The 23921-nt window shown below is 43.2% G+C and overlaps 1 protein-coding gene across 15 annotated transcripts in view; it reads left to right on the top strand.

The window, feature by feature from the left end:
• The first annotated feature begins 8810 nt into the window (after positions 1 to 8810).
• ZNF638 (zinc finger protein 638) overlaps positions 8811 to 23921 on the top strand; it is a 78674-nt gene continuing 63563 nt past the window's right edge. For 5 of the 15 annotated variants that reach the window (XM_075066701.1, XM_075066706.1, XM_075066700.1 and 2 more), the window contains exons 1-2: positions 8811 to 9152; positions 17856 to 19455. In XM_075066701.1, coding sequence (XP_074922802.1) covers positions 18058 to 19455 — 1398 coding nt within the window. In that variant the 5' untranslated portion in view covers positions 8811 to 9152; positions 17856 to 18057. Of the gene's footprint in view, positions 9153 to 17855; positions 19456 to 21607; positions 21629 to 23921 lie in introns of all 15 variants that reach the window. The other 10 variants (XM_075066703.1, XM_075066699.1, XM_075066696.1 and 7 more) reach the window with 5 other exon arrangements.

Raw genomic sequence — 23921 nt, 5'->3', positions numbered from 1 at the left:
TGATTTAGTTGGGGTTGGTCCTGCTTTGAGCAGGAGATTGGCCTAGATGACCTCCTGAGGTCTCTTCCAACCCCAATCTTCTATGATTCTATGTTTTCTATGATTCACATGTCCCTGCAGCCATAACTCAGAGGCTGTTTGCAGCATCCCCAGGAAGGCTTCCTGGTGGGCAATAAACATCTTCTATGCCCTACTGTTCTTTCTAATGGCTCTTCCTAGCTAGCCACCTAGACTGATTGCATTCTGTCTAGTGGACGTTCCCCAGGTGTAAACACATTTGTAATAGATGCATAGACAATATTCCTAACTTCAGTTACAAAAATGATACATGCATACAAGTAGGATAATCATATTCAGTAAATCATAACCTTCCCAATGATCTCACATGCCTTAATTGCACAAAATACATCTTAGTTATGCCATAATCATATCATAACCATATCTCTATGAAGAATATGGGGCATAGCATCACAATGGGGTCTAATTCTCTTCTTACACTGGTGTAAATCTGGAGTAACTCCATCGAACAAGAGTTTTGTCAGTGTAAGCAAGAGGAGAATCAGGCCTCCAGAGTTTAACGATACCCTTCCTGTCTCTCTTTAGCCATTTCAAGCGCATTATAGTTGCAGTGACTTTTAAATCTGCTGCAATTGTACATTCCGAAGGGCAATCCAGCCCCTCAGGCATCCTGCACGCCCCATGGCTTCCTGTCTTTCAGCTTTTCTCAGCCTCTCTGTGTCTGCTGGCAACTTTGCAAAGGGACCACCGAGGCTCTTGTGAGGTGCTGAGTAACACATCCACATGCCCACATACCTGCACAATATCCTGCCTAGGCTTAAGAAGAAGGCTATGAAACTACACTTGCCTCAGGGTGGTTTTGTAACTTAATATGATAAAATGTATGAAAGGCTTTTGGGTAATACGTACTTAACAGTAGTGCAATGCCACAGCCAACACAAGTGGCAATGACAGGGAGGGATGGTCTGGGAATCTGTACAGTCCTCTTCCCACAGAGCATCACACTCAGGGACAGAAATCAGGAGAAACAAATTATCTGGGATTGCTCCTTATTTAGTCATTGCTTAGAGATGCAAAAACTAAGGTTGTTACCACACAATCCTGTTGCAGGGTTAAATACGCCTCGTGCTTGTCTCTGCTGAGCTTCTCCAAGCTCATAGGCACCATCTGCTGGGAGAAAGCTCTCAGGTCCTGCTTGCAGAAGAGGGTTCCTTTGGCACAGAGGCCTTCTGTACAAGCCCCTAAGGATACTTCCACATAGCAATTAAACAGCTGACTTCAACTCACAGGGGAGGGGAGCCTGGGACTGCTGGGCTGTAAAATTGCTGTGTAGACATATGCACTGGGCCTGGAGCCTGAGCTCTGGGACCCCAGGGTGGAATGTCTACACAGCAAGTTTTAGTCCTGCGTGCCAGAGTCAGCTGACCTGGCCCAGCCATGGTGGTGACACAGGTTTTTTATTCCAGTGTAGCTGTACTCTATGATTGCTGTGTTCGCAGGAGGCTTTCCCCCTCATTACTAAGTAGGGCTGCCAACATTATGTTTAAAAAATAAGGAACTGTTTTCTTAGCATCCCCGCCCCGCCCCACCCCTCCTCCTGATATTCTTCTTATCATCATCATCATCATCATTATAAATACTAATAATACTAAGCAGGACTCACCTACATTTGCCAGGGGTATTTCTTGCTGCTTTTGCAGTACTCAGCAACTCCCAATCTTGTTGTACAGCGATGAAGAAATGACGGACGTCCCTTGTAATAAAGGATTTTTGGCAGCCCTATTATTAAGGTGACTCGGCCATTCAGGTCCTGCTGCTGTTCCTGAAATATCTGGCAATAAGCTGAAATGGGCCATGTTTTCATAGCCAAATGGAAAATGCTCCAAACAGGGGCGGATTTTTCTGGGTGCTAATTCTTGCTCTGTTCTGTAGCTGCAGGGGCCCAGTTTGGTTATGCTGCATGGAGGCGGGTGGTCTGGGGACACGAGGAACTTGCATGGGGAGTTCTGACCGCAGTGGAGATCAGTTCTGCAGAGGCCCCCCTATATGCCACCAAGCCACAAGGCATGGGGAAGCGTTGATCTGGGAAGAACAGCCCTGGTGCATCTGCCTCTGTCCTCCAGTGGAGCTGGGATGCCATAAGAGCTGGGGCCCAGGAAACTAGAGCTTTCTGAATGTTTTTTAAAACGAAAATTTTTCCATAAAAAACAGAGTTTAATGGTAAACTAATTCGTTTAACATATACTGGTTTTGATGTAGTTTTTAAAATTTCAATCAAAAACAGCAGAAAAAAATGACATTTTTCAGTATTTGAAATTTTGGGTTTATGAATGTTTGTTTCAAAACTGCGGGGAAATGCCTGCCTTCTCTCAGATTCTCCCCCTTTTTCCTCTAGAAAACTTTTGGGGTGGGGAGTGGAGAGAAAAAGACTTTTAAAAGTGAAAGAAAATAACTCACTTTTTAGAAAGTAACACTTTCACTTAAACTGTCGCAGTTTAAGTGCATCTCAGTAACTCACGTCAACATTGTTTTCCCTTGGAATGGGCAAATTAGCATTTCCCCTCATTTTGTCATATATCCCCCCCTCCCCACACACGCACACTTCGTCATCTCTTTTCTAATATGAAAAGTCCCAGTCTTTTTAATCTCCTAATATGGAAGCTGTTCCATATTCCTAATCACTTTTGTTGCCTTTCTCAGCACTTTTTCCAATTCTAATATAGCTTTTTGAGATGGGGTGACCAGAACTGCATGCAGTATTCAAGGTGCAGGCGTGCCATGGCTTTATATAGTGGCATTATGATATTTTCTGTCTTATTATCTATCCCTTTCCTAAAGAAAGAGACAGTAGGATTTTTTTCCCCCAAAAAATGAAACAAAAAACTTTCAAACTGAAATTTCGTCAAGATTTTTTTTTATAGATTTTTCAATTTACAACAAAACCTTGTTTTCAAAAATATTGATGGGGGTGGGGGAAAGACCAACTTCAGCCAGCTCTAAGGGAAAACTTAGATCACTTAGATTTGGGGGAGAAGAAGGGGTTCTGTGATGGTGGGCAGGGAGGTGAAGTTACCTACAAAAAATTGCAAAAGATGAACAAATGTTGCACTTGGAGTAGGAAGAGCTGAGTTTTTATCCTGCTGCAGTCAGAAAGTTCAGAGTGGCAATTAGGAAAGCTGAAGTGGCTATAAATTCGTTAGAGTATTATATAGAATGTAGATGAAAATAATTATCATACAAATGATCCTTTATGGACGTAGCATCCTCTCGTACAAAGTATAATATAATCTACAGTGAACTTGAATTGCGATGGGAAATAAGAGATATTCTCTCAAGCGCTACCTCCTTGAGAAACCAAAACCAAGATGCTTGTGCAAATTTTCATAATATGATCATCTCTCTCCTTTTTTGCGTGTTCTTCAGTATATAACCAGTAGGTCTCCAAATTACCGTGCCACTGAGATGAGTGGAGTTTACACCTTTCAGGCTGTCTGCAGACTCAGGATGACAGTACTGCACTAGTGAAACAGTGCTGTTCATGTACTAATCAAGTACAAGACAGCACTACATTGGTGAAAGCAGAGGGAACAAACAGCAGAATGCCCAGAGATGGACAATCTAAACAGCACTTTATATAATACATTTCTACCGCATCTAGCTGAAAGTAATTACACTGTAGTATGCTCTCAATATTGGGGGCTTGTGACAATTACAATGTAAGGACTGTAGAAATTTGAGAAGTTGCTAGCCAGGTGATCTTACTGAAGCCAGGTCTGCACTACAGTTTTGTCAGCATAGATAAATTGGCCAGGGCTGTGAAAAAAAAACCCACATCACTCTGCAGCAAAACCCTGAGTGTAGCTGCAGCTGTGCTGCCAGAAGAGTGCTTCTGTCAGCTTAGCTAATTAGAAGGACAAGCTGTGTGAGGTAATCTCTCTTAATATTGGACCAACTTCTGTTGATGAGAGAGACAAGCTTTCATAAGCTTGAAAGCTTGTCTCTCTCACCAACAAAAGTTGGTCCAATAAAAGTTATTACCTCACCCACCTTGTCTCTCTAATATGCTGGGACCAACATGGCTACAGCATTGCGTACAGTTTAGCTAATGTCATTTGGGCAGGACTCCTCTTGTTGGCATACAGTGTGTCTACACTAGAGGGCCTCAGCTGCTATAGTATAGCACTATAGCAACAAAGCCTGCATAGTGTAAACTAGCCAGAAATGAAAGGGCAGCCAGTGGAGAAACATAGAATCATATAATATCAGGGTTGGAAGGGACCTCAGGAGGTCATCTAGCCCAAACCCCTGCTCAAAGCAGGACCAATTCCCATCTAAATCATCCTAGCCAGGACTTTGTCAAGCCTGACCTTAAAAACCTCCAAGGAAGGAGATTTCACCACCTCCCTAGGTAACCCATTCCAGTGCTCAAATCCCCCTCATTCTTCTCTTCTGCAGCAGACTAAACAATCCCAGTTCCCTCAGCCTCTCCTCATAAGTCATGTGCTCCAGCCCCTAATCATTTTGTTGCCCTCTGCTGGACTCTTTCCAATTTTTCCACATATCCTTCTTGTAGTCGTGGGGCCCAAAACTGGACACAGTACTCCAGATGAGGCCTCACCAATGTTGAATAGAGGGGAATGATCACGTCCCTCGATCTGCTGGCAATGCCCCTACTTATACAGCCCAAAATGCCATTAGCCTTCTTGGCAACAAGGGCACACTGTTGACTCATATCCAGCTTCTCGTCCACTGTAACCCCTAGGTCCTTTTTCGCAGAACTGCTGCCTAGCCATTCGGTCCCTAGTCTGTAACAGTGAATGGGATTCTTCCATCCTAAGTGCAGGACTCTGCACTTGTCCTTGTTGAACCCCATCAAGTTTCTTTTGGCCCAGTCCTCTAATTTGTCTAGGTCCCTCTGTATGCTATCCCTACCCTCCAGCGTATCTACCACCCCTTCCAGTTTAGTGTCATCTGCAAACGTGCTTAGAATGCAGTCCACGCCATCCTCCAGATCATTAATGAACATTCCCTGGCATAAGGAAAAGCACACTCAGCCTCTCCCAGACTGTGTTTCTTAGTCTGATTATATGACACATACACAGAGTTCTGCGTCGCAAGGGCTCTCTGCAGTGCACTGGCTGCATGTTAGCTTTTGGGTATGGCTCAAGTGTTGGTGACAATCTGTAAGGCCTTAAATGGTCTAGGACTGGGTGATCTAAACAGTAGCCTCCTTTTCATTATTTGTTAAACTTAAACAATATCCTGATGTCCAATTTGATTTGTTGTATTAATTCCAGAGGCCAGGGGCTCTAGGACCAGTGGTACGACATCTTCATCTGAAATCCCCTGCCCTTGGAAATCAGCTGCTTTCTACAAGGGCCTGAGTTTGAGCCTGAGAGAGCAGTATAGAATTTGCCTGTCTGGTTACCCTTTTATTAACCTTCTGAGCTATTTCTGTAGCAAACTCTGTATATAGCATTTTATTTTAAGACCCAGTTTTGTATTTGTTTTGAAACACTGTAGCATGTCCAGGCACCGAGATGACAGGAACAGTTTGGAAACCCCTAAAAAAAGTATTGCATTAAAAAAAGGATTAAGACACTCCATTAGAAGCACACATAAGGGGCTGGTATTCAGTGTCAGTGATAGTCATTTACTACCTAAACATACACCGTTACCATAATTGACATTGGTATTTATTAAACTTGATACTATCTGTAGGTTAGTCACCACTTACAAATGTACAATATAAAAAGCTATTTAAAAGCAGCATCCTTTTGAGTTTTTAAACTATGATGTTGAAACCCTCTGTCTGTGCCTCCAGGCTCTTCCAACACACACTCCTTATACCAAGATATTTTGCTTTATCGGGGCTATTTCTTAGGTATGTATCACTATGCTCGAAATATAGACACAGCCTAATCAGAATGTCTTCTTACCCTATGTCCCAGTACAAATGGGGCCCAATCCTCCTTGTGTCTGTGAATATTTCCACTGACTTCAGTGGAAGTATTCATATTAATAAATGAAGCAGGATTTGGCCTTTAGATTGTAATTTTTTTGACCTAACCCTGCTCTCCTCTGAACTCTGTCCACCTCTCCTTCTCACTAAGGTGTTTTTATAGTAGCTATCATTACAATATCAGAGCATTGTCAAGGGGAGCCGGAAAACATTCCCATGTTCAAGCACCATGCAGGCAGGGCCCTTCTCTCCTCTTCCTTCTCAAAAGCATTGAGTCCAAACGACACTACATAACATAACTCTCTCCCAAGAGGTGTTAAATTTAAGCACCAAAAACCAGGACAGTCCAGAGTTAAGGTTAAATTAGCTCAGCTTCTTTGGGTATATAGATTAGGATACAGGATTATATTCGCACTGGTGGGCGTATTGTTTCCCTTTGCCAGTCATGCCAGCTGCTCTCTGGGGTGATGGTGGGATTCACCAGTGGTAAGGCAGGCCATGCCTGGTACCACAGACCCCTGGCCCTGGGAACAGTTACCCAGGGAGGAGGACAGCTTTCACTGATGGTTGAAACTCTGTAAGAGTATCTGGCAGAGGTTGCTTGTGAGAGGCACTGGTACCATCTCTCCTTGTGGCTCATTATGAAATGGTATCCTAGATGCACTCTCAATAAAGACTTTCAGCTTAGTGCCAATTTTTTAAGTGCTCTAAATCAACAGGCAATGTCAGACTGGCCTAGGAGGAGGCCCATGGCTAGTTTGTGGTGCCGATTTGGGATAATGCAATCCAGGATTTCAGAGATACAACTCCACGTTTAGGATATTAAAGTTTTTTTTTTTTTTTTAAATGGACATAGGGAAAAAATAGCCGTGATCTAGAGCAGGAGTAGGCAACCTGCAGCACGTGAGCTGATTTTCAGTGCCACTCACACTGCCCAGGTCCTAACCACCAGTCCAGGGGGCTCTGCATTTTAATTTAATTTTAAATGAAGCTTCTTAAACATTTTAAAAAAACTTATTTACTTTATATACAACAATAGTTTAGTTATAGACTTATAGAGAGACCTTCTAAAAATGTTAAAATGTATTACTGGCACACAAAACCTTAAATGAGAGTGAATAAATGAAGACTCGGCATACCACTTCCGAAAGGTTGCCGACGCCTGATCTAGACAAAACATATTACAGCACTTCCCTTGCTCTCAAATAGTATCTGACACCAAGAACTGCTTTAGGAACCCAAAATTTCAAGCTTTATTGATGTAAATCTCTGGGTAGTAATACTCTGGGCACTCATTAGCAAGAAGCTATATGGGAGGATTGTACTATTGCACATCTCCTACACAGGGACTTAATCAGGGATCTTTGGCAGGCTAAAGGACAGCAAGTCACTTCTGTGCCAGTCTAACCTGCCAGACAGCACTGTACCCAGGTATGAGGTGGCTGATGCCAGATTAAAAAGCCAAGAGAGGGTCCCATGCCCAAGTGCTTTTGACAGAACTATACCAAGGTAGGGTAGCTGGAGTCTCTGCAGGCAGCACTGTCCTTGACAAACCTGTTCTGGAACCAGTTTGCCAGCACAGTACTGCCTGCCCCCAATGCGAAGCCTAGACCAACACAAAAGAGGCTCACTGAGCATAGTGCTGTGTGCCACAATGCCAGCAAGCCATAGTACTGTTATAACATTTGGATGTGCTCCGGAGGGTGCTCTGATTTTAGGAAGTCCTATTCTCTGCTGTCTCATGTGCTGTGATTTGGGTACCGTGTTTAGCATAATGAGGGAGTAAGGTTAATAGCCTGGTGTGCGGTTGGATGGTGGCAGACATTATGGTCTTTTTAAGGAGAACATGAGTGTTCTTAAAAGAACTTTTGTTTATGTCTTCCTTGTACTCAAAGGGATTTTGTGAAGTCATGTTGTTATTGGGAATCAAGGAGAGAGTTTGGAGCACATAGGTATGCCCCAAGTCAAGAACTTCCTAGCACCATCAGTGGTGAGAGTCACAGCTCCATAGATCACACCTATCATCATTTTTATGAGCAGGAGAGTCAAGAGACAGGCTTCCAAGTCACCATCACTGCTGAATTCTGAGATCCTGCAACACCAGCAGTTGCCCTCTACACATGGGGCACTGTCACCTATTACTATCCTCCTCTTTCTCTGCACCAGCACTGCAATCCATGCCTGGGGGGAGGAGAAGAGACCACACACTCACCTCTTGGAGTGAAAGCAAGGGGCCTCTAAAAGCATCTCTAGCAGCTAGGCACAAAGCAGCGGGGAATAGCTCCGGAATTCCAGACCAGGAGGATTTCCAGGCTCCAGCATGACAAGGGGTCTCGAGGAAGGAACACAAGAGGCAGGGTGACAGAGGTAGGTTTGTAGGTACAGGGCACGGAAAGGAGGGCCAGGGGAGAAGGAGAACTCCTTCAGACCAAAGGGAGATAGAAAGTGGGCAGCAAAGGCACCCCTACGAGGGATTCATAAGGAAGCCCCTGGTTCAGACTAGAAACAGAAAACACAGGCAAGACAGCAGACCTCCCTCAACGGACACAACTCACCCCCCCCACCCAACCCTCTACAACTAGAGACGCCACCTGCCGTCCCCTTATATAGCGGGGCCTGCGTTCCATGATGCCCTGCGGTGGCACGGGGCACGCCTGCGCAGTTAGCGCCCTGGCTGCACTCGCTCAGGCTGTGCTGTTAGCGCGCACGCGCGGGAAGAGGGAGACGGGGAAAGTCCAACGGGCGCGAGCGATTGTTGTGTAATGGGGGGCACTTAGGAAGCTAGTGCGCCTGCGCTCGCAACCGCCTCTGACGAGCACGAGGTCAGTCCCGCGCGTGCGTGCGCGCACAGGACTTGCGGCTGGCAACGGGCGCACCTCTCCATTCGTCTTGACGCAAGCGCATTGGGTATGCCATGGTGCAGACGCTGGGCGGGGTCTGTTCTGCGGCTGCGTCCCGACCACCCCCTCGCGGGCCGCCGGGGAGTTACTCCTAGATGCACGCGCGCGTCCTCCCCGTCGTTCAGTTGTGCGCATGCGCAGCGGTGTAACGCCAGCCATTGCCTGACTGAGGGGCGCCCGAGCGGGGCTGCGCTGCGTTGGTCGGACAAGGCGGCTGAGCGATAGGCCGCTGCGGAGCGGGGAGCGACCCGGCTCCGCCACTGCCCTGAGAGGTATGGGGCCTGCACCATGCGGCCGAGTACGCGGGAGTCCGGTGGGGGGGGGTTTCACCGAGCTCCTGTGTGACGCAGAAGGCGCCGCGGCAGCTGAGGAGACGCTCAAAATGGCGGCCCGGGGGCGATGGGGAAGGGGCGGAGCGAGGAGCCCAGAGGCGAGGGGGAGGGGCGGCCTTAGGGGTGCTGCAGTTCGGGAGAGTCTCGCGCCCACAATGCTGTGCGGCCGGGGGCGGGGGCGGGGTCAGCCCTGGGTAAGGGTTACTGGGTCTGTCGGGCTTGGGGCCGGGGACTGAAACGCTGCGCGCTCTGAGCCGCCCCCTCCCCTGCAAATTTCGGGGGCCGGTAGGCTGCGTATGGTGCAGCACCGAGCGCAGCGGCCGGCCGGGCAAGGTGAAGAATAGCGGGTGTTGGTGTAGCGCAGCCAGTGCAGTTCCTGGTCCAAAGGGGTTAGTAGCTGTGCGGTGAACAGCCTTATCTCCGGTTTCAGTCGGGGGTTTGCTTTCTTTTCTTTGGCACTTACGTTCTGTTTGACTAGAAGTTCCAAATTTGGGGCCATAAATCTGCTATGGGCAGAGTGGGGAAAAAAATCAGTGATTAAAAATATGGATTAAAAAAAATTAAGTTAAATATAGATTTTTTTTTTTAAAATAAACATTTAAAACTAACTTTGAAATAACTTATCTATATTAAGTCCTAGATATATTCAAACTTATTCAGAAAATTGAAATACAGGAAAATAATATTAAGCAGCATGTGCAGTTTGTTGAAGATGTAAATCACTTTTAGCAGCACTAGCCTCTTCTGTAGATGCAGAGGGAATATTTTCTTCCATTTAATTCACTCAGTTCAGTTCAATGACTTGGTCAGTCAAAATTAAGAAGCCAGATGGGAGTCGAAAAAGAGAAACTTATTTTTCTCTTTCAATCTAAGAACAAAAATTCAGAGAGGCACTAGTTCTAAAAATCTTGAAGGACATAGTGACCATAAGCAATCAGTTCAATGCGCTAATAATACTTAGTTTGTGTAAAGAATCCGTTTTAAATGCAAAAATGTTTTGGTCAATTTTTGTATGTATGCAGCACATTTAAAGTAGTTTAATAAAATAAAAATACTGGATTTATGCATTTTAATTTCATTTGAATTTCATCCAATTATAGTTTGACGCAATTTGGGAGTAAAAAATTAATCTAGTAAAGTTAATCTATATAATTGCTAAATAAATGTGTGTGGATACAGTGTATCCTGGATAGCAAAAGGAAGCACCAAATTTACTGTAAAGGCTCTTTTAGTTTTTAATCAACATTATAATTACTACTATCTAATGAGAATCAGCCTTTCTTTAGGAAAATAACTAAAATGTACAAATGCAAAACATGATTAAAATTGATTATTCAAATCAACCAACCTTGTCTGTGGGGTCTTAAAGGAACGTATTTGTTGGGATTAGATATTTTTTTCCTCTGAAAGAAACCATTCCCCAAAATGACCAATCTGTTCATATTTTCAAAAATGTGTCAACAAGAACTAACTAGGAACAATTCTGTATTGGTTGGGGGTGGCGGGGAGCGGAGAGGTAGATTTGATCTTACTAACATTGGTCCTCAAACGGTGAGGGGTGCAGAGGAACGTTTTGGTGGGGGCCAGACAGTGCCCAGGCCAGCCCCCACAGGGGGCAGGAAGGGAGCACCACCCAGCCCTTGGCCTCTGGTGGGACGTGGAGAGATTTCATAACTGATGGGAACGGGGTGACAGAAAAGGTTTGGGGACCACTGCATTAGGGGGTTAGTGGATGGATACAACACTGCTGGCTTCCTCTTCCTCTGTTCTTCATTTCCAGAGTTTTTTGATAGGAGCCTACAGTCTGCTTGACTTACGGTTGTGTTCAGTGTCTTTCAAAGAACTGTCATCTCTTGAAAGATTTTTGTCAAGTTCAGAGCTCTTCTGCAAGTCAAGATCTCAGATTTTTGTGGCCATTTCAAGTTTAAGGGGAATAGAAGTTTGATTAATACTGTATCTTTATCACTCTGTGCCAGCAAATTAAAACCTTCTTCTGCCAAATGCTGGTGTCTTGTTTTTTAAAATAATTAAAAGCATTATGTTTAAGATGGGAAGTATTAGCGTTGCTATTGCTTTTTCTCCAGCTCACTTAGACCCTGATCCTGCGTATTGTTCCATGTGGGCAGACATTTGCAGGTATGCAGTGACCCATGGAATTTAGCGCGGTGCTGCAAATGTACAGAAGTCTGCCCACATGGAACAGTTAGCAGGATCAGGGCTTCTCTTAACATTAGCAAAGGGGAAACAAAGGCTTTGAAAAGCGCATAGGTCTATATACGAGTAGATTTGAGATCTACCATACCACCCTCTCATTAGAAGGGAAAACCTATAACGGCAGCAGGCCGTAAAAGAGATCCTGTTTGGGAATATTTTAATTAAGTTCCTCTACCTGTGGGTAAGACAGGCATGCATGCAAAATGCAAACAGTGCAACAAAGAAATGCTAGGCGGGGTTGCCTCAATGAAACATCATTTCCCTTCATGCAAACGTGGTTTCCCTTCATGCAAACATCATGAAACATCATGAGAAGTGTTCCTTCCTAAATGTCCAACCTAAACTGCCCTTCCTTCTCAGGAGGCCTTTCCTTGCTGCAATTGCCCTTGCTGCAATTTAAGCTTGTCCTAGCCTCAGAAGTTAAGAACAACTTTTCTCTCTCCTCCTTGCAACAACACATACAAACTGGGAAATGACTGCCTAGGAAGGAGTCCTGTGGAAAGGGATCTGGGGATCATAACAGATCACAAGCTAAAGATGAGTCAACAGTGTAACACTGTTGCAAAAAAGCAAATATTCTGGGATGTAAGCAAGACATGAGAAGTAATTCTTCTGTTCTACTCCTCGCTGATTAGGCCTCACCTGTAGTATTGTATCCTGTTCTGGGTGCCACATTTCAGGAAACATGGAGAAATTGGAGGAAATACAGAGAAGAGCAACAAAAATTATGAAAGGTCTAGCAAACATGACCTATGAGAGAAGATTGAAAAAATTGGGTTTGTTTAGTTTGGAAAAGAGAAGACAGAGGGGACGTAAGTTTTCAAGTACATAAAAGGTTGTTGCAAGGAGGAGAGAGAAAAGTTGTTCTTAACTTCTGAGGCTAGGACGAGCAATTGGCTTAAATTGCAGCAAGGGCAGTTTAGGTTGGACATTAGGAAAAGCTTCCTAACTGTCAGGGTGGCTAAGCACTGGAATAAATTGCCATGGCAGGTTGTGGAATCTCCATCTGGGATTTTTAAGAGCAGGTTGGACAAACACCTTTCAGGGATGGTCTACTGTTGAAAATACTTAGTCCTGCCCTGCGTGCAGGGGACTGGACTAGATGACCTCTCAAGGTCCCTTCCAGTTCTGTGATTCTATACCACGATAACATCGGGAGGGAGGGTCCTAACTATGGGATCATTTCACTCTGTTCCAGTTTGATGTTCACCTTCCCTGAGACTTTCATCCTCCTCAGCAGCACAGAGGCTGTCAGACTGGGAGTGGGACCGTTCTACTGTGTCCCAGAAAGTCTCATCTATGTACCTTTCTATCTCGCTTAGCTCCTTCATTTCAGCCACTCTGGTCTCCAAAGCCTATACATGGTCTCTGAGGGCCAGGAGCTCCTTGCACCAAATGCACACATACACCACCTGCCCATAGGGCAGGTAATCGGACATTCTGCATTAGGTGCAATAAACTGGATAGCCCCCCCACTGTTGCTTGAATTCTGCCTACATTCTCTTTTTACTCCTGAAGCTGGTTCATTGTTGTTCTTTTGTTTTATTTTTGGCTTTAAGTTTAAGGAATGTTAAGTGTATCTAGCCCCCCTCACACTCCCTCTGGAGAACTCCCTCCCAAAACTACCCTGTTAGCCACTACTGTTCCCTAGCTCCTCTAGTTGCTTAGCAGGGGGCTTTTTAAAGCTCTGGTCTTCCTGAGTAGCTCCGCTCCTTGGTGATGAGTGCTAAAGGGCTTAGGGATCAAAACCTACTTAAGAAGTTCTCAGCCTTGCCTAGCAGGTCGCTAGGCTCAGCACAAACACGATCCAAACAAACAGACCACAGGGTATATTTCAGTCAGGCAGCGTGTACACCACGAACACAGACACTACAGACAGCAAACTTACCCCAAGGGTAACCTAATCGCTCCTCCTTCACCTGGAGAACTCCCTCACAAAACTCTCCTGGTAGCTGCTCCTGTTTTGCTAGCTCCTTCTATATCCTAAAGATAAGCTCTTCGTTTCCTTTGCGTGTCTGACATAAAAACTACTGAAAGCACTCGGGGGGAAAAAAACTTTTGGAAAGCACAACTCTATTCTTTACCTCTCTGATATTTCCATTCATAGCTTCGTCAAACATTTGCCTCTTGAACTGAAATTTCCCAGGGAAGTAAATCAGAGGAGCCATTTTTAAATTGCAAGCATGAAGGAGAGGAACTCCCCTTTTAGGAAACGTTTTTGTTTTGCTTAACTCAAATATGATGCTTTTAAACTTCAAACCAGCTATGGGTTTAGCTGTGGTGAGACAAGTACAGTACTTCAACTCTGTTAAAGAAGTTTTGATTTGGAAAGTTGAGAATGAGAATTTAGTAGGCAGCAGGTTTAAAACAAATAAAAGGAAGTTCTTCTTCACGCAGCGCACAGTCAACTGGTGGAACTCCTTATCTGAGGAGGTTGTGAAGGCCAGGACTATAACAGCATTTAAAAGGGAACTGGATAAATTCATGGTGGTTAAGTCCATTAATGGCTATTAGCCAGAATTGGTAAGGAATGGTGTCCCTAGCCTCTGTTTGTCAGAGGATGGAGATGGATGGCAGGAGAGTGATCACTTGATCATTGCCTGTTAGGTTCACTCCCTCTGGGGCACCTGGCATTGGCCACTGTCGGTAGACAGATATTGGGCTAGATGGACCTTTGGTCTGACCCGGTAAGGCCGTTCTTATGTTATGACTGGAAAGGAAGTTACAGGCTATGTTTTAGAAGGATTCTCAATGAGATTTCTTCTATAAAACCTCATGCTGAAGCCTAAACTACTTCAGAAAAATGAAACTTAACCAATTTCAGGAAGTTGTAGTCTGATCTGGCTTCTTTACAATATAGTAGTTGATGTACTTGTAAGCACAGGCAGAACTGTGCAATTCAGACTCCAAGCTTCAAAAGACCACTCAATTTTTGTAACTCCTTATTCCCAAGAATGTGAGCCTAGTTGCAGCTGTTCATTTTTTGGTTAGTTTGAGCAACTTTTGACTGTACTCTATCCTTATTTGTAGGTGCCTCTGTCATCTTGAAGGATTGGTTTGTCTGTGCCTTCATCTAGAATTGAAAAAGCTTAATGTTCTTAAAGAAGAGTCCATTGTCATGCTATTTTTTTGCTTTTGCCTTAAGTAGCTTCAGCTTTGAGATGAGTGAGATGGTCTTTATTTGTACAGGTACACAATCAGTGCAGGTTCTTACTGAAATCTTCTGAACTCAGAATACAAATATTCACTTGTCGCGTCCCTTAAATGGGGTTTTGGTATAGTGCCTTAATCATGGGAACAGTTACACTGGTATTCACAATGAAAACCTGTATAAATACTCCCAAGATAAACGGATATAGGACACGGAAGGTGAGAACCGCTCCGGTTAGGATAAAAGAGTAAAAACTAGGGAGGTCGGCTAGAGTCCTGCTACAGCAACTAACCAGTGGAAGAGGTGGATGAGTCTTTTTAAACAACTTAACAAAATCATCCAAGCCCAAGGTTTGGTGGTGATGGGGACTTCACATATCCATATATATGTTGGAAAATAACACCGCGGGGCACGACTATCCAGTAAGTCCTGGCCGCATGCAGACAACTTTTTATTCAGAAGGTTGAAAAGCTACTGGGGGAAGGCTGTTCTAGATTTGATTTTAACAAATAGGGAGGAACTCGTTGAGAATTGAAAGTAAAGGAAGCTTGGGTGAAAGTGATCATGAAATCATAGAGTTGGCAATTCTAAGGAAGGGGTAGAAGGGAGTACAGCAAATACAGACAGGATTTCAGGAAGGCGGATTTAGTAAGCTCAGAGACTCAAGTAAGGTCCATGGAAATCAAACTGACGGGGAAAAACAACTGAGGAGAGTTGCAGTTTTTCAAAGGGACACTATTAAGGGCCCAAAAGCAAGCTATTCCGGGTAGGAAAGATAGAAAATGTGGCAAAGACCTCTGGCTTAACCACGAGATCTTGCATGACCTACAAATAAAAAGTCATATATAAAATGTGAAACTAGGTCAGCATTACAAAGGATGAATATAGGCAAATAACACGGGAATGCAGGGCAAGATTAGAAAGGCAGAGGACAAAATAGCTCAAACTACTATCGGAAAAAGGGAAACAAGAAGACTTTTTATCAATCATTAGAAGCAAGAGAACGACCAGGAGAGGTAGGCCCACGCTCAGTGAGGAAGGGAGAAACAGTAACAGGAAACTTGGAAATGGCAGAGATGCTTAATGATCTTTGTTTCTTCACTGAGAAAGTTCTGAAGGAATTTCTAACCTATGAATGCTAATCAGAGGGGTAGGTTTAGAAGATATAATAAAAAAAGAGCAAGTTAAAAATCACTTACAAAAGCTAGATGCCTGCAATCACCAGTCCTGATGAAGCATCCTAGAAAACTCAAGGAGTTAATAGAGGAGGTATCTGAGCCTCTAGCTATTAATTTGAAAAGTCATGGGAGACGGAGAAGATTCCAGAAGACTGGAAAGAGCAAATATAGTGCCTATCTATAAAAAGGGAAATAAAAACATACCCAGGAAACTACAGACCAGTTTAGTTTAACTTCTGTGCCGGGGAAGAATTATGGAGCAAGTAATTAAGAAATCATCTTGCAAACACTTGGAAGGTGTAAGGTGATAGGGAATAGCCAGCATGGATTTGTAAAGAACAAATCGTGTCATACAGTCTGATAAGCTTTCTTTGATAGGATAACGATAATGGGTAAGAGAAGCGGTGGATGTGTCTATACCTAGACTTTAGAAGGCATTTGATACTGTCTCAATGATATCCTTATCGATAACTAGGCAAATACAATTAGATGGGGCTAGTATATAGGTGGGTGCATAACTGGCTGGATAACCGTACTCAGAGGGTAGTTATTGAGGCTCCCAATTCTGCTGAAAGGTATAACAAGTGGGGTTCCGCAGGATCTGTTTTTGGGACCGCGCTGTTCAATATCTTCATCAACGACTTAGATGTTGGGATAGAAAGTACGCTTATTAAGTTTGCGGGCGGTACCAAACAGGGAGGATTGCAACTGCTTTGGAGGACAGGGTCAAAATTCAAAATGATCTGGACAAATTGAGAAATGGTCTGAGGTAAACTGGATGAAGTTCAACAAGACAAATGCAAAGTGCTCCACCTAGGAAGGAACAATCAGTTTCACAACATACAGACTGGAAGAGACGTCTAGGAAGGAGTATGGCAAAAGAGATCCTAGGGCATAGTGACCACAAGCTAAATATGAGTCAACAGTGTGATACTGTTGCAAAAAAAGCAAACGTGATTCTGGGCTGCATTAAGAAGGTGTGTTGTTAACAAGACACGAAAGTCATTCTTCCCCTACTCTGCGCTGGGTAGGCCTCAACTGGAGTATTGTGTCCAGTTCTGGGCACGCATTTCAAAAAAATGTGGAGAAATTGGAGGGTCCAGAGAAGAGCAACAAGAATGATTAAAGGTTCTTGAGAACATGACCTATGAAAAGGCTGAAAGATAATGGGTTTATTTTAGTTTTGTGAAAAGAGAATCTGAGAGGGGACAGTAAGCAGTTTTTCATGTATCTAAAGTGTGTCGTCAGGAGGAGGGAGAAAACTTGTTCACCTTACCCTAATGATAGAACAAGAAGCAATGGGCTTAAACTCAGCAAGGGGAGGTTTAGCTGATTAGGAAAAAGTTTCTAACAGTCAGTTCCTAATTTCCTAGGGAGGTTGTGGAATCTCCATCTCTGGAGATATTTAAGAGTAGGTTAGATCAATGTCTATTAGGGATGGTCTAGACAGTATTTGGTCCTGCCATGAGGGCAGGGGACTGGACTCGATGACCTCTCAAGGTCCCTTCCAGTCCTAAAGTCTATGAATCTATGAATTATACTTCATGGGTGAATTGATCATTGTTTAAAAAAATATGTACCCTACATGAATAAGGTTCTCATTTACAATTATATTTCTTTCCAGTAGTTCGGTAACTAATTATTTTCTTAACCGAATATATTTGGATGTAACATACATTTTCCTATGTTTTTGTAAAGGATTTTAAAATTTGCTCATATTATTTTGTCAAGTAATTTACAGTGACTTTGAAAAAGTTTCTTTGAAGATCTAAAACTCATTGTTCAGAAGATGCTGCTGAAAAGAAGACAACTGCTGGATGTCTTTCTGTCTCATGTAAAACATAATAATCATGGGTGTTTGGCAAAATACACTTAACTACAAATTGCCCAGTGAAATAGATGAGAATTCTTACAGCAAGAGGTTTGACTTTGTTGTTCACAAAACTGTGCCTTCTAATGTGTGTGTATATGTATATTTTTAAACTATAACATTAAAATACTGCTTCAAGACTTATAAAAAATGTTTTGCTTGCATTGTGGAATCCACTGCACAAAGTAGTTGAAAAGAAAATAATACAATATTTGTGTTTTAACTTTCAGCTTTGTGGTGTTCTTGGAAAGTTTCGCACCATATGTGAATTCCCTGAACCTTGGCATTGTAAGTCCACTTCTGTTGGGCCCTCCTCCTTTACAGCTTGCTCAAATTAAGACACAGTTGGCTCTTCAACAGTTGACATCAACTGCCTCAAACAATTCTACACCACCTTATGCTTTGTTAAATCAGGCATTCCTGAATATCGCCATGTTTAATCCCAGAGGAAACTTGCATCAGAGGCCAAGAGCACCTAACCCATCTGGCTCAAAACCTCCAGGAGCTTTTAGGGGAGGTGGCATAGCAGGTCTTCAAAGAAAGCCTGCACCTGGAACACCTCAAGGAATTTCACAAAGGTTTGGAGGACATGAAAATTTACAGCGGACAGGATCACGAAGAACTAATGTTCAGGTAACTCAACACCGAACCGATCCAAGGCAAGCAAAGGAGATGGCAGACTTACAGGAAGAACAAAAGGAAAAGGTTCGTACTTCACGTTGGGATAACAATCCATGTTCAACTGGAAACACAGGCCGAAAGCACCCTGTGTCAACCCGGATCACAGAGCAGAATACAAATGTCCAGAGCCGTTATACAACAGAGAGTGCATCAAGTATTTTAGCAAGTTTTGGATTATCTAATGAAGATCTGGAGGAACTCAGTCGCTACCCAGATGATCAGTTAACACCTGAAAACATGCCGCTAATTTTGAGGGATATACGAATGCGTAAAATGAGTCATCAGTTACCCAATTTACATTCTCAGAGCAGAGAAAAAGAAACAGTTGGTGGAACGGGTGGTTCAACTGTTAAGAGCAAAGTGATTGATTATGGGCACACAAGCAGGTATGGATACACTGAAGATCCTCTTGAGGTGCGTGTGTACAGTCCTGAAGAACCAGCTGAAGAGAACAGGAAAGAATTTCAACCGCAGCAAACTATTTCAGTTCCATCATCCAATGTAACATGTAACCCAGTGTTTCCAGTTGAGGAATTAATGAAACAGATGGGTTTCCATAGTGATTCATCCAATACTCAGTCATTTTTTCCAGTTGATGCTACAGGCAAGGTGCCAGGGTTATGTATGACACCTACAGGACTCCCAATGGTGAAACCTATGAGCCAGCCTGGGATGCCATCTATGATGCCACCTATGATGCCACCTATGAGCCAGCCTGCGATGCCGCCTATGATGCCACCTGTTATGCCGCCTGTGCCCCAATCTGTGATGACACCCATTGTCCAACAGTCTTTGACCCAGCCACCTATGCCCCAACCTGTGATGCCACCTATCAGCCATCCACCCTTTTCAGCTGAACTTCTTGCAGCTGTAAGACATCATGAAAGGATTCAACATGAATCTGGGACTAGTCAGTCTAATGTACAGATTGGCTCAGGTCAGAAGAACTTCCAGACACAAGTTGAAGCTCCTATTAAGTCTCCTTTTGGAATTGTGAAAGCCTCTTGGCTTCCAGTGTTTTCACAGGCTGCTGCACAGAAGGTAAAGAGACTGCCGACTCCATCTATGATGAATGACTACTATGCTACATCTCCAAGGATATTTCCACATATGTGTTCTCTGTGTAACATGGAATGCACTCATATGAAGGTGAGTGTTTTTCAAAGATTACTGTATAAACTTTTATCCAACATATGGTTACATGTTACCTTATTCAGTAGTTTTTTACTATGCATTAGATGACTTGTGGAGGCTTGTGCATATTATGCTCCAGTATGATTCCTGATCTGTGGGTTTTAAAAGATTAGAAATATTAATACTGGCAGACACCTATATAACTTCACTGGCTAGCCTGTTGCTCTTATGACTATACAGGTCTCTCGCAACTTATGCACATTTAACATGCGCGATTTCAGCTTTACGCTGAAAGGCCTGGAGTCCGAGGGGCGGGTGGCCTCAAGTAGAAGAGGCGTGGCCTCAAGATTTAAAGATCCTGGGGCACCAGCTGTGGCTGGGAGTCCCAGGGCCTTTAAATCACCCAGGGGGCTCCCAGCTGCAGAGGTGGCTGGTAGCCCCTGGGGTGAACTAAAGGGCCCGAGGTTCCAGCCACCGTGGAGCTTCGGGCCCTTTAAATGCCAGCCCCAGTCCAGCTGCCAAAGCTGCGGGCGGGATTTAAAGGGCTCCTCCAGGCTCCCCACCACGTTGGGAAGCCTGGTGGAGCACTTTAAATACCGCCTGCAGCTTTGGCAGCTGGGCAGAGGGGGGAGTCCTTTAAATCCCACTCGCAGCTCCTGCGGCAGGACCAGGGGGGCATTTAAAGGGCTCCACCGGTCCTTTAAATGCCCTCCACCTCCGGCCCTGCTGCCGGAGCTGCAGGTGGGATTTAAAGGGCTTGGGGTTTTGACTATATGCGGTTTTCGCTTTACGTGATAACCGTGGAACGGAACCCCCGCCTAAGATGCGACAGACCTGTACAGACACACAAATGGTCATTACATCAATATTATGGCTCTTTTGTCTTTTTGCACTGTTTTTATTTTTTAATATTATATTTGGCAGAGAAATAATTCTCTTCATTAACACCTCATAACTAGGCCTCTAGAAACACACACAGCAATTTCCATACAATAGCAGAGTTTTAGTATAGATTTTCATATTCTCTCTTTCATCTCTTCCACTTCCTCTCCCCAATCATTTAAAAAAAAAAAAAAAAGCAGTCTGAGTGTTTGCAAAGATATCACTCTGAATGTGAATTGGTGCAACATGGTCTTACTAGAGACTGAAGAGTAGTGAGAGGTGTTAACTGCTTTCATTTATCTAACGGGGGTCTCAGTTCTGAAACCTAAAGACCATTTCAATATTTAAAATAATCTTCAAGGAGTTTGGGAGTGTGGGGAAAGAAGATCATTCTAAGAGAAGACCACCTTGGGGAGTAAATGAAAGGATGTTGGAAGTAATTTAAAAAACAAAACTGGGTGAAAGGCATTTTTATTTGAAACTACTTGCAAAATAATTCAGCCATGGTTTTCTTATATTTAAATTTGCCTAAACTGTGTTACCAAAAGTTTGAAAAACCTGAGAAAAGTTTCCACAGAATTTCCAGGTGCACTAGTACTGCCTTGTTTTAAAGAGGAGTAAATGGGGTTGAGGACAATCAAGAGAAGCTTCTGTACCTGTGGGAGTATAAGTGTATTTTAAATACCTGTTTTTAATGGGCTTCAGTGCTTCTAGTTTTAGTACGTATAGGTTTTTATTCTGTTAAATTGTTAAAACTTAAAAAAAAGAAATTGGGGTTTTGATTAAAATAATATGTTACTTAATGCTGAATGTGGGAACAAATCTGGGTTCGTAATTAGTGATTTTCTTTTCTGAAGTAACATATAGCTGATTCTCTTGGATATGAACTACTCGGTATCTAGGTCACTTGTCCCTTTTAAATTTAAGTAAATATTTATACTGCAAGTATTGACTGGGGATACAGTTCTTTTAACTTGAATATTCTGCAACCTTATTTAATGTACGTGTGTTGCTGCTGAGTGGACAGTTCAGAATTTCTCACAATTCATTAATGTGACTTCGAAGAAAATGTTACAAAACAACCAGAATATTCTTGAATAGCCTTTTTAGGAAAAACAAAGGTACAAAGGGTGGGGAAGAATCACATTTTAAAAGCAAAGAACGAAGATCTTTCTTTCAGTCTATACATATGTATTCCAAAGAGTTCATGAATCCAAACATTACTTTTGGTTTCAGCTTTCTAGTCTGTTTTTTCAAGTAAAACATCTGTTTTTTTGTATTTCAGTTACAATTGAAAGATTTCAAGGTAAAGATTTCTATGCATCCATCTTATTGTCCTCTTTGAACTCATGATAAATGTTATGCTGAAAAGACAATTATGTGATTGAAAGCTTTTTTGTACCTGAAAGTAGAACTGTATCTTCAGATGTTTTGCTTTTAGGTCAATTTTTTTTAATCTTTTGTAAGCTTGGGTATGCTTTGCAGAGCAGTCGATTCAGACTCTCCAAGGTGCAAACTGTGACTTTATAAAATGGTAAATAGAAAAAGCTTGAGACAGTCTAAAAGGAGAAAGGGAAGCAAGCAGTGATGATAACAAATAAAGATATATAATGAACTATGAAGAGGATGAGAGAAATGGCAAAGTGGGGAAAATCCCCATCAACTCAGTTTCTTCTGAAGTTGGGAAATATACACCTGTATCTTGATATAACGCCGTCCTCGGGAGTCAAAAACCACGTTATATCAAACTTGCTTTGAACAGCCGGACTGCGCAACCCCGCCCCCCTGGAGCTCTGCTTTACCGTGTTCTAGCTGAATTTGTGTTATATTGGGTCATGTTATATTGGGGTAGAGGTGTATGTCAAAGAGGATGCAGACTAGTTTCATTATTGCTAGGAAGACAGCTGAATTTCAAGTTCAAATTATTAGTGGTGCTTATAAGCAAAGGATGCTACGTAAAGCAGCTGTCAGTTTTATACAGAATTATAAACTTACACATAGGAGTCTGTTTTTTCTCCCCAGTGAAACTTAGTTACCTTTGGAGTTTGGTGCAGCAACCACTGTATCACCAGCAGTAGTAACCTTACACATGATCTTGGACAGGAACTGAAGAATAACATGTATGCTGAGGTAACAGGTTATGTTAAGGAAGCACAATTTGGCCAGGATCTAAGAATGTAGGAATGGCCATACTGGGTCAGACCAAATTTCCATCTAGCCCAGTATCCTGTCTTCTGACAGTGGCCAATGCCAGGTGCCCCAGAGGGAATGAAAAGAACAGGGAATCATCAAGTGATCCATCCCCTGTTGCCCATTCCCAGTTTCTGGCAAACAGAGGTTAGGGACACCATCCTTGCCCATCCTAGCTAATAGCCATTGATGGACCTGTCCTCCATGAATTTATCTAGTTCCTTTTGTTTGTTTTAAACCTGCTGCCTATTAATTTCACTTGGTGACCCCCTAGTTCCTGTGTTGTGAGAAGGAGTAAACGACTCTTGCTTATTTACTTTCTCCACACCAGTCATGATTTTATAGACTTCAATCATATTCCCCCGAATCCTCTCTTTTCCAAGCTGAAAAGTCCCAGTCTTATTAATCTCTCCTCATATGGCAGCCGTTCCATACTCCTAATCATTTTTGTTGTCCTTTTCTGAACCTTTTCCAATTCCAATATATATTTTTTTGAGATGGGTTGACCACATCTGCATGCAGTATTCAAGATGTGGGTGTACCGTGGATTTATATAGAGGCAATATGATATTTTCTGACTTACTATCTATCCCTTTCTTGATGATGCCCATCATTCTGTTCACTTTTTTTGACTGCTACTGCACATTAAGTGGATGTTTTCAGAGAACTATCCACAAATGACTCCAAGATCTCTTTCTTGAGTGGTAACAGCTAATTTAGATCCCATCATTTTAGATGTAGAGTTGGGATTATGTTTTCCAATGTGCATTACTTTGCAAAAAAAATAGATTAGTCATACCAGGTAGCCTAATCTCCCAGATGTCACGGTGAATAATCCAATCCCACATGCATCCTCTCCATGGACCTGGCAGGATTTGGTATGTTGGAGCCCACACCCCTGCTACCGGCCCATGTCCTTGGAAGGAGCACTGTGAACATCTGCACTTTCACCCAGAAAATCTCCAAGTATGTCTCCATGGCCACAGATCAGATGGTACTCCTGAAGTGTCTTTAAGGGCAGTGGGCCATGCCTCATGCTCGAGATCATTCTGAATGGCCATTAGCTGGTCATTCCGGAAATCTTGGGTTCTGAGCAAGCCAGATCCCACTGCAATGCCTTCTCAGCCTCAGTGATATTCGGTACCATCTCTGTTAAAACTTCTGGGTCATAGAACTAAGGGCGGAAATAACATGTAACTCACCAACTCCGGCCTGTTCTTGAGTTAGCTGCGTGTCAGTCATAAGGCCAGTGGCTTTCTCTGATTGTTCTAATTTCTCTTCATGTTCTTGGTTTCTGTAAATATTCCAAATTGCTGCTGCACTATTGGCCCAATCCCATAGGGTTCCAGCTAAGTCCCTCTTCTTCTAGAGGAATCCTAGGCCCTTTGCTGTGCTAATCTAATGGCAAC

The sequence above is a fragment of the Chelonoidis abingdonii genome, chromosome 5, assembly GCF_003597395.2.
Source record: "Chelonoidis abingdonii isolate Lonesome George chromosome 5, CheloAbing_2.0, whole genome shotgun sequence".
Classification (NCBI taxonomy): Eukaryota; Metazoa; Chordata; order Testudines; family Testudinidae; genus Chelonoidis; species Chelonoidis abingdonii.
The sequence above is the reverse complement of the archived record's forward strand: the minus strand, read 5'-3'. Positions and strand labels throughout refer to the sequence as shown.